This window comes from Pituophis catenifer, unplaced genomic scaffold (genome assembly GCF_029215685.1).
Source record: "Pituophis catenifer annectens isolate HBS135680 unplaced genomic scaffold, rPitCat1.0.hap2 SCAF_2, whole genome shotgun sequence".
Taxonomy (NCBI): Eukaryota; Metazoa; Chordata; class Lepidosauria; order Squamata; family Colubridae; genus Pituophis; species Pituophis catenifer.
In genome coordinates, this window is record NW_027256882.1 from 263,690,342 (window position 1) to 263,706,046 (window position 15,705).

The following is a 15,705-nucleotide window of genomic DNA, read 5'->3' on the forward strand; positions in this document are numbered from 1 at the left end:
ACTGAACCTTATTTGAACATAGCAAAATTTAAAATACCTTTCAGGGACTTGCTTGTCTTCATAGATAGGCTTCAAAATGCATAACAAAATGAAATACATAATTTCTACATACATGAATTCCCAATAGGAAAAAAGTAAACCATACACTAGACAATATTATAGAACACCAGAGTGAACATTGTAAATAAAGACAGTATCTTCCAGTATAAAAAAAAAGGGAAGAACTATACAAGCATTAATTCATTAGGTCTGAATTAAAGATGCAACTCTCTCTCACTCCTGGCAAGAATTAATTGGTAATGCACTGTTTTTTTCAACAGTACAAAATATCCTGAGAAATTATTCAGATTACAACAAAAGAGAGGGCTCTCATCACAAAGTTCTTGCACAAAACACAGCATACAGTTGCCTTAACAAAGAAAATAAAACTGATCGCCTACATTGTGTGGAACACTAAGAGGGATGTCATTTGAAGCACTTCTTATTATTTCATTGGCTAATAATTAGAAAAGGATTGCATTCAATTACTGTTAATACCCTCGAGTTATCTATGGCCAATTATATACAAGGAGGTAATTTGTACTTCAAGTTATTATTTTTTTTCAACTAACTACAAGCTGAATTCTGAAATTTTACACTGAAATACTGTATATTGTATATTGTTGAAAATTTAAAACAGGCCCTTCTGAAGGAGCATTTTTCTAATTTTGTGCAACTTTGATGCAGATCCCAACAAAGTCCTGTATGAAGAGAGACAGTGCATCTTTAAGAAGTTTGGCACTGAGATCCTGTGTTCTTTAGCTGCATTCTATTAGCTTGGCCAGATTATCTCGTAGTTCTGTAAGTTCAAAAATTTTGCCATCAAGAATTTCTAAAAGTGTTTTCAAGTTATTGCGAAAAACTTCTTGTTCATTCTGACTTTTCTCCAAACGCTGTTCAAGATCGGATAGTTGGCCTTCTAGATCTTTATTTCGAACTTCCACTTCCTTAAAAAAAATGTAATACGCAAAGTAAATAAAATACTGATTTTTAAATTCTATTCTTAATGTTACATGGAAATATTGTTGTATAAAGCATGCTACAGTGTGGCCCAGGATAGAAATTTTCTTGCAGGATAATTACATTGCAATGTAATTATCACAACATTGTATTTATCTGTCTACAAGTAAGCAAATTATAGAAGATCACATCTGTTTTAGGACTGAGAACCATGTTTAGCTTTGTTACTAGAGCCCATCTTCAGGGAATTTCTCTCTAGTAGAAAGAATACACAGAATACCACACACAGAATAACTCAAAGCCTACACTCTGCTACAGAGAAGTTCCTTGAAGATGGGCTTCAGCACAAGTCCGAAAGCTCATAAGACTAAATACCTGGTCCCCGTGACCAACCCTGATTGGATCCTGCAATATTATCCTGGGACACGTATATTCTCCTTCATTTGTCAAAAAGGATGGGCAAATGTCAAATAAATAAGCAACTACAACATCTGACTAAGCAATATGCATGTTATTCATAATTGGGCATAAATTCTTCACTCATTACAAAAGTAGTTCGTCCAGGCAATTGTAAAACATCAATTGTGAGAATAAATGGCAAAATCTAGCTTTAGCCAAAGAGATGTAAACGATCTATGTCTACAAATCATTAAGGAATGTAATATATAAGAATCTGCAAACAAAACTCCAGCATGTGACAGTATCGTTATACAGGGTAATTGCTATGAGAAAAAATTAATGTTAGCTTCCTGTAATATCTGAGTTGTCTGCCATGAAAAAGCAAGTTTTGGCATAATAACAGCAGCATTTGACCATAAACTGAAGCATGTAATTTTTAATCAGCATGAATGAAAGGTCAATCTCCCTCAAGTTAAGTTCAATTTCACGGAGTTATTATTAGGCATAATATGGTGACTTCATAAACTTGTGTTTGGCATAAAAAGACTTTGGTATCTCTTTACTTTCCTCTGAACAGATCAGCTATTATTAAATGCTTACATAAAACTTTTCACACAAGGAGTACTGAGCCTTCTTTAGTTCTTATGAGAAACATGGATTAAAACCATTTTGCCATTTTGTCTTTCATGGAGCTGCTGAAACCAAAGAGAACAATCCATCTTTTGTCAGCATCAAATGATGCCTGGGGTTAACCCTTCCATTCTCTTCACCATATGCTCACAAATACTCTTGGTCATCCCCTGCCTTTATCTTCTCATCCTCCTTACTAAAGAGCAAGTAATTCAAACTGTCTGGTTTGGTTCTGCAACTCAACAAGACAGACACAGACTTCAAAGGATAATTAGAACTGCAGAAAAACCAATCACTACCAACCTGCCTTCCACTGAGGATCTGTATACTGCATGAGTCAAAAAGAGAGCTGTGAAAATATTTACAGACCCCTCTCATCCTGGACATAAATTGTTTCAACTTCTACCCTCAAAACGACCCTATAGAGCACTGTGCACCAAGACAACTAGACACAAGAACAGTTTTTTCCCAAAGACCATCACTCTGCTAAACAAATAATTCCCTCAACACTGTCAAACTATTCACTAAGGCTGCATTAAAAAGATAAAGGTAAAGGTTTCCCTTGCACATATGTGCTAGTCGTTTCCGACTCTAGGGGGCGGTGCTCATCTCTGTTTCAAAGCCAAAGAGCCAGCACTGTCTGAAGACGTCTCCGTGGTCATGTGGCCAGCATGACTAAATACCAAAGGGGCACGGAACGCTGTTACCTTCCCACCAAAGGTGGTCCCTATTTATCTACTTGCATTTTTTACGTGCTTTCGAACTGCTAGGTTGGCATAAACTAAAGACTGCATTACTACTAGTACTGAGAATAGTACTACTATTCTCATCGTTCCTATCGCCCATCTTCTCCCACTTATGACTGCATGACTGTAACTTTGTTGCTTGTATCCTTACGATTTATATTGATATTGTTTCCTGATTGCATACCCTATGACTATCATTAAGTGTTGTATCTTATGATTCTTGACGAATGTATCTTGTCTTTTTATGTACACTGAGAGCATATGCACCAAAGACAAATTCCTTGTGTGTCCAATCACACTTGGCCAATAAAAAATTCTATTCTGTTCTGTTCTGTTCTGTTCTGTTCTGTTCTGTTCTGTTCTGTTCTATTCTATTTTATTCTATTCTATTCTATTCTAAACTGCCAGTGTAAGAGGGAAATAGTTTGGCTGATTCTCACGTCATTAAGAGAGTAGCCAAATATCCATTAACTTGGAAGCATAAGAAAAAGCCTTGAGTTTAAACTCGGGAGCACAGATTTTATATATCTGGCCGGCCTTCCCACTCACTTGCCACTGACTCCTTCAAATTGCAGTGGGCATCTTTTTTGTCGGCAATAAAAGATTTTAGTCATCTCTAGGAGTTTGCTGTGATTTACTACTGAATCTGTATATGAAGTCTGACAGACATTAGGTTAAGTTCCATTTTGACAGGAAATTTGCAGAATAAGCAAGAGAGCAGGTGAGGAACAGTCTCATATGGAAATTTTGGATATCCAAGTGGAAGAATAGGCTCTGTTGTGCATCTTGCTGCTCTACTAGTACAAGACTGAAGATATGAAGACGCTGTCTATGGGTGAATGGGGCTTTAAAACTTGTCATCTTCTACTAGCCTATGGGTGATCTATATAGCTAAATTAGACATACACAGATCTCCCATCACTGTTACTTACTTGTAATTTCTGAGTTAAAGAATCTCTTTGAGCCTGAAGCTCTCTGGCATTGTCAATTTCTTCTCTCAATTTTTCTATTTCCTAAAGAGAATAAAATAGCATATTACCCAAACTGATCAAAACACAGATACAAACTTTAGCCTTGGACAATTCAACCGTATTGATTGCTGGATAAAGAGGCGCTGGTTATTGAAACATTAAGACCTGGAGTCAGCTTTCCAGCTATCAACCACATTAGTTATTTTATTTATTATTTATTTATTTATTATATTTCTATACCGCCTTTCTCCCGTAGGACCCAAGGCAGTGTACAGTCAAGAAAAATATAGACACACAAACATCATAAAATTGCTAATTAAAATTATTACTTAGTTTGGTCAATTAAATAAAACCCAGAATTAGATAACATTTAAAAAATCATTCACATGTTCGTATGTTTAGCCCCGCCTGTTGGAACATCAGGGTCTTGAGGGCACGGCGGAAAGCACGGAGATCAGGGATATTCCGTATCTCCGGGGGCAGTTCATTCCAAAGGATTGGAGCCCCCACAGAGAAGGCCCTCCCCCTGGGAGTCGCCAGTTGACATAATTTGACTGACGGTACCCTGAGTAGTCCCTCCCTGTGAGAACGAACTGGTCGGTGGGAGGCTATTGGTGGCAAAAGACGGTCTCGTAGGTACCCAGGTCCTAAGCCATGGAGCGCTTTAAAGGTGATAACTAACACCTTGAATCGCACCCGGAAGACCACCGGGAGCCAGTGCAGCTCGCGTAGGAGAGGTGTTACATGGGCGTAATGAGCTGCGCCCATAATCACCCGCGCGGCTACGTTCTGGACCAGTTGGAGCCTCCGGGTGCTTTTCAAGGGGAGCCCCATGTAGAGAGCATTACAGTAGTCCATACGGGAGGTAACTAGGGCATGAGTGACCGTGCGCAAGGCGTCCCGATCCAGAAAGGGATGCAACTGGCGGATCAGGCGAACCTGATAAAAGGCACCCCTGGCCACGGCCGTCAAATGATCTTCTAAAGATAACCGTGAATCCAGGAGGACACCCAAGTTTCAGGCCCTCTCTGTGGGGAGCAAGATCTCATCCCCTATTGTCAGTGATGGTACTAGCTGACTATACTGGGACGCCGGAAGCCACAGCCACTCGGTCTTGGAGGGGTTGAGTCTGAGCTTGTTTCTCCCCATCCAGATCCGCACGGCCTCCAGGCAACGGGACATCACAGCAAGGGCATCATTGGGGTGGTCTGGGGTGGAGATGTATAGCTGTGTGTCATCAGCATACTGATGAACATTCACCCCAAAACCACGGATGATCTTGCCTAGCGGTTTTACATAAATGTTGAACAGAAGGGGTGAGAGGACTGACCCTTGCGGCACCCCACAAATAAGGTGCCTCGAGGTCGACCTCTGCCCCCCTGCCAACACAAACTGTGAACGGTCAGAGAGGAAGGAGGAGAACCACCGAAGCACGGTGCCCCCTATTCCTAACCCCTCCAGCCGGTGCAGTAAAATACCATGGTCGATGGTATCAAAAGCCACTGAGAGATCTAATAGGACCAGGATAGAGGAGCAACCTCTGTCCCGAGCCCTCCAGAGATCATCCACCAATGCGACCAATGCCGTTTCCGTGCTGTATCGTGACCTGAAGCCCGACTGGAACAGATCCAGATAGACAACTTCATCCAGGTATCGGGGTAGTTGTCGCGCCACCACACTCTCAACAACCTTCGCAACAAAGCGAAGATTGGAGACTGGACGATAATTTGATAATATAGCTGGGTCCAGGGAAGGCTTCTTGAGGAGGGGCTTCACAACCGCCTCTTTTAAGGCGGCGGGAAAGACACCCTCACTCAGAGAAGCATTTATAATCCCCTGGAGCCAGCCTCGTGTAACCTCCCGGGAGGCCAGTACCAACCAGGAGGGACACGGGTCCAATAAACATGTGGCAGCATTAAGCTTGCCCAGAATCCTGTCCACGTCCTCAGGAGCCACAGAGTCAAACTCTTCCCAGATAACGCTCTCAAGACCTGGCCCCGTCTCCTCCCCTGGATCTACCCAATCGGAGTCCAGGCCTTCCCGAATCTGAGCGACTTTATCATGCAGGAATTGTACAAAATCCTCAGCTCGACCCTTTAAGGGATCTTCCCGTACCCCCAGCTGAAGTAGGGAGCGGGTCACCCTAAACAGCGCAGCTGGGCGGTTCTCTGCAGATGCAATAAGAGCAGAGAAGTAGCTAGACTTCGCCGCTCTTATTGCCACTAGGTAGGTCTTAATATAAGATCTCACCTGTGTTCGGTCAGATTCAGATCGGCTTGTCCTCCAATCGCTCTCCAGGCGTCTTTTCCGACGCTTCATCTCTCTCAGCTCCTTGGAAAACCAAGGAGCTAGACGAGATCGGCATCAGGTCAGAGGCCGCAAAGGCACAACGCGGTCCAAGGCCCCAGTAGCCGCCCTGTCCCAGGCAACCACCAGGTCCTCAGTCGAGTTGTGAGCCAGAGTCTTAGGAAATGGCCCAAGCTCCATCAGGAACCTTTCGGGGTCCATCAGGCACCTGGGACGGAACCATTTTACATTTACAGATCCCTGATGTCTACTTTCTAAATCATTATACTACTGCAATATACTCTTTAAAAATGAGAATTTACTACTGTATATTAAATAGACATTCATTCATTATCTGCTCATTTCCATTACATTCACCTTACTTTTATGTTTCTCTTGACTTACTCTACTCTCACCACCATATTACAAGCAGATAGTAGCACTTCTCACACATAATCCACTTTCATTTTTCTGGATCACATACACTCATTACTTTTCTACTAGTATTTTATGTCTTAAAATTTTTCCATCCCTCTTTCTCAACTTGCGATTTGTAAGATTTGCAATGTTAGATAGATTGTATGATTCAAAGTGTATGGATCTAAAAATTAATTTAGTAAAGACCAAGGTTGATTTGCTGATAGAAAAAATTGTTTGAAATTATTGTACATTATATAAAAATGGTGAAAAACTTGCACAAGTAGATGAAAGTGTTGCTGGATGAATTAGTAAGATTCAATTGTCAATCTTCAGTGTATTTTGTCAATGACAGACACAATATAAACTTTCCAAAATACATCAGATTAGAAAACCAAAGTCATGAATACTAATACTGCTTTTATTATATATAAAAAGTACAATCTTGCTTCCCTCCTTTCCTATATCTTTGTGGAAACTAGGGAGGGTGCCATCTGAGATGCTTTCTCAAATTGCATTTCTGCCCTAGACCCAGATTTCTTTTATCTGAGCATTGCCTTGGTTAGCACTCTTCCTCCTGTTCTTCAAATTATTACTTCTGCCCATTACAAGAACAAGGAAGTAATTTCATGTTACTAAAAAACAGAGCAAAATCAATTTAATGATACAAAAGTAAAAAAAGAACTGACTGAGGAACTATAATCCAAATTATACAATTCTGAATGAGAGAGAAAAGCCTAAATTAGTGGCATAAAAACTACAGCCCATTACTGTATTGCTTCCAGAATCCTTCTAGCTATTTCCAGAATAATCCAGAGAGGCAGAGGCTCAAAATGTTTGTTTGTTTGTTTGTTTTAAACACCTCTGTGTTGGGATAGCTTTTAATGAACTAAATGGCTTATGGCAATTGCTTTAACTTTTTTTAAAAAAATCAAAGTTTCATCAAATCTCATATACTGGCCCCATTAAGAATTGTGATTTTTAATGTGGCATGCAAAACCTACTGCAGCCCTTGAGCTGGCTGGCATGGCATATTCTTAGTATAAAGGAATGGCAGAAGAATTTTTCCAGTGTTTTATTTTATGTTCTGCAGAATGCCTGGCAAAGAGCTCCATAATGCAATATTGTTAAGCAAATTTTAAAATGAATGGTAATCATCAGGGAGTCCAGCATGAATGATTACCGGCTAGTTAGAACATAGACAAAAAAGACTCCTGAAGATATAAACTAAGAGGTTTCAAAAAATTAAATGGGATTTCATAAAAGGATCAAAGTTCACATTCACAAAACTCTGAAATGCAATAAAAACCTTCCAGCTAAGTAGCTAGCAGAAACTTCCCTGAAAACATTTTATTTCAGTGCTACTTCTGTCGTGAACTCGTCTTTGAAACATACAGTGTCAATTACTGCTATAGAAAATATAATACACTGCCAAGGCCTCAGGAGTGATATAAAAAGGCAGTCCCATCTCATTATTTATTCTTTGGGGAAGTTAGCAAGCTCTGCTAGAGGCAGCAAAGCTTTTCTTTGAACTTCCTGCCAATGCACCTCCTCAGAGTATAGAGGTCATGCCAGATATCACAGTCTCAAGAGAGACTACCTTGAATCCTAATACAGCAGCTGTTCAGGCATTGAAGACTAGCATATAAAAGCCATTTAAGAAGTCGGTTACAATTTGTTTGCACACCCCTATAGTTCCAAGGAGAATATGTTGATTTTATTGCATTTGGAAATGAAGATGTGTTCTAGTGGAGCAGTGCAAGGCATTGTGACTTACCTAAAAGCCAAGTATTTAGCAATAGAGCACTCTGATCAAACAGTTTAGGATTACATGCTCAGGCATGCCTGCAAGCTGTACTTGTTTAACAGACTTTCCAACAAACAATACTAAATACTACTTCTGCTATTCTGCTCCTATGTATGAATCCAATTCAATCCTGAAGCTTAATTCCATTCAAGCGATTACACCCTTTTCCAATAATTACAAATAATCTGAACGTCACACTAATCAGGGTTACACAATATACTGAACTAGCAGTTTATAATTTAGGCATATTTGGAGAACTGTTCTATTATTTCATCATATTGTAGGAGCCAAGCCATTGTATTAAAGCATACTGCACTATGTTTTATGCGATAAAGAATGATATTTGTCTGAAATGCTATAGGGTTTCCTGCCTGAGCATGGGGTTGGACTAGAAGACCTCCAAGGTCCCTTCCAACTCTGTTATTCTGTTAAATTATATAAACTCAACAGCGTTTTGTCAATCTGAATTAAGGCCTACCATATAATATGAGCCAATGGGTTGCATCTTATTTTATTTGGTCCACCTTCTCATAAGATACAGTTACCAGAAGAATTACAGTAACCTCTTCCTTGAATTTTGTTGCATGACCTCAAAACTGTTCCGAAAAATTACTAGATTACACAGAGTACATTTAAAAGATGCACTAGAGGAGAGGGAAGAGGGGGGGAGGACAGCAAGGGGAAATAACCTGCTGTAGGAATGAAAATCCACTCAAGTACAGGAGCAAATTCAATTGTCCCTTTTTTTAATCCTAATGTCCATATAATGATAGGCTGTCTCTAATTAGCCATTCTAGCCTATGCAATAAAATATTTTGTTAATTCTCTCTCCCTCCCTCCCTCCCTCTCTCTCTCTTTCTCTCTCTCTCTCTCACACACACACACATAGACACACACACACATCCCTTTCTCATTATTAATGTATAATTAAAATACATCTATAGCTATATTTGTAGTATCGTCTGTATCAGGGGTGTCAGACTCACGTCGTCACGGCAGAGTCACAGGACATATCGGGACTTGTTTCCCCTTCGCTAAAATGCGGGTGGGCGTGGCCAGCATGTGATGCATCCGGCCTGCAAGCCAGGAGTTTGACAGCCCTGGTCTATATGTATTACAAAATCTAAATATCTTTTAGGTCATTTTCTTCTTCCTCATTAAAATGCACTACTTTATTTGGCATAATTTTACTTGTAAACTCATATCTAAAAATATTCTGATTTTTAAGTACCAATTCAAGGATACTGTACTTTTTATGCTAATAGCAGAAATTCTCTGCGTATTATGCAATCAGTTTGAAAAATGTTGTTTTAAAAAAAGTAAAACTATATAATAAAAACAAAGCAATATAAAAACCAACACTGAGAAAAGCTTTACTGACAAAGTAAAAATAAGGAGCAGCAATAATAGTAATATATACTACTGATATACATTTCTATATACTTTTGAGTAGACTTGTAAAGAAGCTTAATCTCAGATACTGTATACAGAATTAATACCTCATTCGGTGTATGCTTCAATCATGCATCAGATTCAGCACTAGTGTAGTCAATGGAATAAGAAACTTCTACAGAAATCTATTAAGGGATATCTGCAGCTCTGAGTGAGTTTGAAGCCAAATCTACCTTATCTATGGTTTCTTTTCCCACCCTCCCTTTCTCTTCCCTGTAATACTTTAAACTCAAGAGTGTGTAATGCCTACATGAGAGACTAGGGAGGTGGGAGTGGGGGTTGCATGGCTCACAAAACTCATAGAAAAGAATTTCCCCTTAAAATTGCCCCCCTACCTTGTAAGATAATTTTAAGAAACTTCTGTTAATATCAAACGATGCCTTTTAAAACTAACTGATGCAAGGATATTTGCTTGTGTGTTTGTTTAGGTTTGTGGGTGAAGCAATGGCTTTAGAAATATTGTAGCTTAAAAACTCTTCAGGTTTTTTTTGGCTAAAGCATAATTGTAATGCAGGCTGAACATTCTCCATACTGCTGTGGTTCATACCTTTGATGCAAATTTACCTTACATTCTGAACCCAATAGATCATGTATTAATTCTAGTCACACCAACATTTAATCTTATTATATTCTTAAAACATTTTCTAAAGTAGCTACATGAATCAGTAAATATAACAAAATACCTCTTCCTTTTTCTTCAGTGTTGCTTCTAATTCTTGTATTGTCTGATTTAATTCTGTTTTATGAGTTTGGACTGCATTTGCTTGACTACTCACACACTCCAGCTCAGTCACCTGTAAAAATGATACAAATAATAATAATAATAATAATAATAATAATAATAATAATAAGAAGAAGAAGAAGAAGAAGAAGAAGAAGAACTGGAAAAAATCATGAAATATCGCGACCTGGCCATCGAAATTACACGGCTATGGATGAAACATGTAACAGTGATACCCATTGTCATTGGGGCATTTGGTACCATGTCCAAGAATTTTATAAGATACATCAATAAATTCAGCTTCCTGCAATAACACCAGGAGAACTGCAAAAAACTGCGCTACTCGGAACATCATATATTTTAAGAAGATACTTTGTTGATACCTAGGACGCTGGCAGCAAGCTGTATCAACCATTAGCACCAGTCAACAGTATTTGTGATACATTTTTGAATGTTCAGTTGACTGAGTTTCATGTTTAATGAATAAAGTAAATAATAATAATAATAATAATAATAATAATAGTTAATTAGAAGACTATTTGAAAAATGTCTTCCTTCTGAAATATCTAGATCAAAGCATCAATGTTGGACAAAGAGGGAGGGAAATTACTGTGATATGTGATATTTATAACAAAATAACTAGACAATACATGACATGTTGGATCATATTTCAGATACATTTCTTACCAGATTCCTCAAAGCTTTCAACAACAGCAGAACTTCTAATGTACTTGAAATGTTCTTAAAAATTCAGGGAAATTTTCAGAGATGCATCTGCCTTGAAAATAGCCCAAGTTGAACTGTATAGTACAGTCAAACATCAGGAGCTGACCACAGGAAATGTTTTATGGCATTTTGTATTATTCCATGGGAGTCATGGATCCTGGATGCATTCTGAAAGTTAACCAATTTGAGGTGCAAAAATTTTGCCATTGCTAGGCATACATAAATGAATAGGTACATTTGTATTTGTTTTGTCTTTCTTCATCCTGGTTCTTAGAGCTACCTAAAACCAAATGGCAATAGCAGCTTAATTAAGATGACAAAAACCCCAGGCATCTAAATGATCTACTTGCCGTTCCTTACAAGTAAATATTCCTGATAAATATTTTTAGGAAGCCACTACACCTTAACACAATAGAAAACACTGAAGAAAATAAGCCTTAGGGATAAGAGATCCACCTCTTTGTTAGAGACAAATTAAGTGTCCAATTAAATGAGTAATCTGTGCTTGGATTTCCATTGTTTTTGTTTTAAACAAGAGCCTTGGTGGTGCAGCGGACTAAAGTGCTGTTAAGTAGCACAGCTGCCAGCTGCCTGCAATTACTGCGAGTTCAAATCTCACCAGGCTCAAGGTTGACTCAGCCTTCCATCCTTCCGAGGTAGGTAAAATGAGGACCCGGATTGTGGAGGCAATAAGCTGACTTTGTATAAAAAAGAACACTGCTAAGGGGGGCCCGAAAGCCCTACTAAGCAGGTATATACAAAAGTATGAAGGCTATTTCTTAACACATTGTAAGCCGCCCTGAATCTCTGGAGAAGGGCGGCATATCAATCGAACCAATAAATAAATAAATAAATAAATAAATAAATAAATAAATAAATAAATAAATCTTGCTTTTGTTGCAGTGGTCAGGCATTCTTTTTTTTTTTTTAACTGTAGAATAGAAAACAGTAGCTTTGGAGGGCAAAGTAGCGACTACTATATGCAGTTTGTGGGAAAAATGGCAAGAAAGAGTTAATTTCACTCCAGCCGAAAGGATTCAGCACACAGAATACAGAACAACAGGAGTTGGAAGGGACCTTGGAGGTCTTCTGTTCAAGTAGGAGAAGATAAACAGATAGTCATCGACTTACAACAGTTCTTTTAATGACTGTTCAAAGTTACAATGGCACTGAAAAATGTGGCTTATGACCATTTTTCACAGTTACAACCGTTGCAGGATCCTCCTGATCATGTGATCAAAATTCAGATGCTTGGCAACTTGATATTTATGACTCTTGCTGTATCCCAAGGTCACGTGATCACCTTTTGCTACCTTCTGACAAGCAAAGTCAATGGGGAAGCCAGATTCACTTAACAACCGGGTTACTAACTTATCAACTGCAGGAATTCACTTAACAACTGATGTAAGAAAGGTCAAATCCTCAAATTTTGGAAGACTGCTATGTTGCCCACCCCTAGTCCTTCTCTATGTTAGACAAGAGTCATTGCCAGTTCCCACAAACGTTCATTGTATGGTTTAGCCTTAATTATCTTTCTTGATCTTTTCTGCACTATTTCTAGAGCCTTGACATCTTTTTTTGTATTGTGGTGACCAAAACTGGCCGCAGTATTCCAAGGGTGGCCTTATCAAGGCAATATAAATCGGTACTAACACTTGACGTGATCTATTGATGCAGCCTAGGACTGCATTGGCATTGGGGAAAAAATTTAGAACCTTCAAGACTTGATCCAAGATATCTTGTTTTTTTACAGAACTCAGTGTTTAATTAAAGTAGGATCAGACAAAGGTTTCATGGCTTTAACTGAACTTTTTAAATTTCATTGACCATCAGGAGGTACCACATAAACCTTCCATCTATTAGGACTCATCTAACAGGGGTAATTATATGTTATTTAGATGTTATTCTATGGGATTCAAACATCTACTGAGAAATGAATTCCTGGACCCGGTATTCTTTTCCAAAGCTGCAGGTAGAGGCACAGTAAATACATGCCCCTATGGAGATAAACAGGGTCATTTTTCAAAACTTAGGGGGAGATTTGAAAGGGTTTGCTATGTTTGAGGAGCACTAAGCTTTTTGACAATTTTTGACACTAGATTGGCTTTGTTTGAACTCAAGTGTTGATTTTGGTAATTTATAGAGGAAGGATTAATGCAGTTATGGAGTGCATTAGAAGAAGCACTTTATCAAAGCTACATGAAAGCCTTATTCTCCTCAACACTGATGATATGTGGAGTACAGTGTATACAATTCTAGCCATCATATTTCCAGAAAGATGCTGACAAATTGAAACAGACAACAAAGATGATACAGGTACTTGTGGACATGCCCTATGAAGACAAGCTTTAGAAACTTGGGAGATTCAATCTGGAGAAAGAAGATTCAAGGAAGACATAGCCAATAAATGGATCATTTATTGAGGATCATTTATTGGCTTTTCAAACAACTTCAGGAACTTGGAACAAATTACCTTTATGGATCTTCCAGTGCCACAAATTCATGAGTGTATGACTGATTACTCATTCACAGACAACCATCAGCAGACACAGCTTGGCTCGCAACCAAACAGTGTTTTGAAGGTATGCTTTATGCTGCCAGGCTTCCTAGAGGCTTGTTTGTCCAGTTATCAGTTAATCATGTTGTAGGGCAACCAACAGTTGCTCTACAACATGATTAACTGTTAGTTAAGCATGTATTTACTGTACCTACTGTACTGCTCATGCTAATAACAATTAAAATGCTGGGATAATTAGTGCATAATGATTATATTACTCAAGCATTTATTTCAATAATGGGGATCAGTATGTAAACAGAACACATGGATGAACTTGAACTTTCCACAGTCTTTAATTTCAAGAAGGGCAAATAAAACTTCATGTGGATGTATTTCGTTAGTTGTTAGATGAATGGATAACCATCTATAATAATATTTTAGCCACACCTTTCCTCAAGCCTTGGTAGTACAGTGGTTTAAGGCACCCTGTTATTAAGCTGGTTATTAATACCAGCTGCCTGCAATTACTGCAGGGTTCGAATCTCGCCAAGGCTCAAGGTTGACTCAGCCTTCCATCCTTTCTAAGGTAGGTAAATTGAGGACCCAGTTGTGGGGGCAATAAGCTGACTTTGTATAAATATACAAAAGGATGAAGGCTATTGCTGAGCACATTGTAAGCCGCCCTGAGTCTTCGGAGAAGGGCGGCATATAAATCAAATTTTTTAAAAAAAGCCATAGCTATCACAGTTTTACTATTCAAGTGGTGTCAACTCACTCGTTTATGTAGACGTTCTGCTTCCTCTTGATACGCAGCAAGCTGCTGTTTCCATTGTTTCACGTTGGCAGTGGACTCAAGGAGAGCTGCTGTCAGCTTCGCATTGTTGCCCTTTAGCGTAGCAAGTTCTGCTTCCCAGTGCTTGCTGATTGCCGAACTAAGGACAAAATTAAAGTGATCACATTAATGAGCATCCCTCAGATGTTGTCTATCCTTTTTTTAATGGATGACTACACTATACAATATAATATAATAATCCTACTGTTTTTCAGACCGAACAGATGGTGTGATTGTATGGACATTTTTTTAGACCCAGAGTTAAAGTGATAAAGTGTTTATCTCTTTTAAACATATGTTACCAATATTCTGAAAAAGAGATGAACATTTATGCAGACATTTTCAGATAGAAAGTTCATAAATGTATCTTTGAATATCACATGTCTGTATTTGCATCATACATTCATGTCAGCGCTCTGCTGACATGAAGAGCTGTTGTTCTAAGCTTTGCTTTCTCCACTGCAATGTGAAATCTCATTTATTTGAATCAAATATATTTGTTGTTTGGAACATATTCCTTGTCTTATAGTTCAAGTAAAGAGACCAGACTTTCACAGGCCTAGTAACTATGGTTTGTATTGGGAAACTATTTCAATGTATCCATGTATAGATTAAATATTTAAATGAATGTTAGCTAAAAATAAAATTCTTCTGCCAGTTGGAAATACTGGAATTGTGTCTGAAGCGGAACCCAGAGCTACAGTTCAAGTCAGAGCTATTCTCTCGTATTGCAATAACTTTTTGCTGTGTGTGTGTGAGAGAGAGGGAGAGAGAGGGAGAGAGAGGGAGGGAGGGAGGGAGGGAGGGAGAGAGAGAGAGAGAGAGAGAGAGAGAGAGAGAGAGAGAGAGAGAGAGAGAGAGAGAGAGAGAGAGAGAGAGAGAGATGTTAGTTCTCCTGATAGTGGATGAGGACCTAGATATTTTCATATCCAGTAAGTAATCCATTTTGTGAAGTTACTGACAATAATTGGGACCAGAACTCTTCACTAAGCAACATCGCTTACAACCTCCTGCCATTTTGTCCATTAGTTTTGCTTGTTGGAAGTTGGAAGCGAAGGTTGCAAATGGCAATCATGTAACTGTAGGACAGTGCAACATCATAATTGCAATCTGGCTGCCAAGCACCAAATTGTGATCACATGTGTGGGGATACTGTATCCCCCACAACTCTGAGGACTATTTGCAAGCATCCTTCATTCTGGGCCCTGGTGGCACAGTGGTT

General features: G+C 38.8%; 1 protein-coding gene across 1 annotated transcript in view; it reads right to left on the minus strand.

Annotated features, from left to right (window-relative positions):
- Positions 1-117: 117 nt before the first annotated feature.
- HOMER1 (homer scaffold protein 1) overlaps positions 118-15,705 on the minus strand; it is a 62,108-nt gene continuing 46,520 nt past the window's right edge. The window contains exons 6-9 of the mRNA XM_070935842.1: positions 14,427-14,583; positions 10,391-10,501; positions 3,707-3,787; positions 118-986 (exon numbers count right to left, since the gene is read on the minus strand). Of these exons, the coding sequence (XP_070791943.1) occupies positions 798-986; positions 3,707-3,787; positions 10,391-10,501; positions 14,427-14,583 (538 nt within the window). The 3' untranslated portion in view covers positions 118-797. The remainder of the gene's footprint in view (positions 987-3,706; positions 3,788-10,390; positions 10,502-14,426; positions 14,584-15,705) is intronic.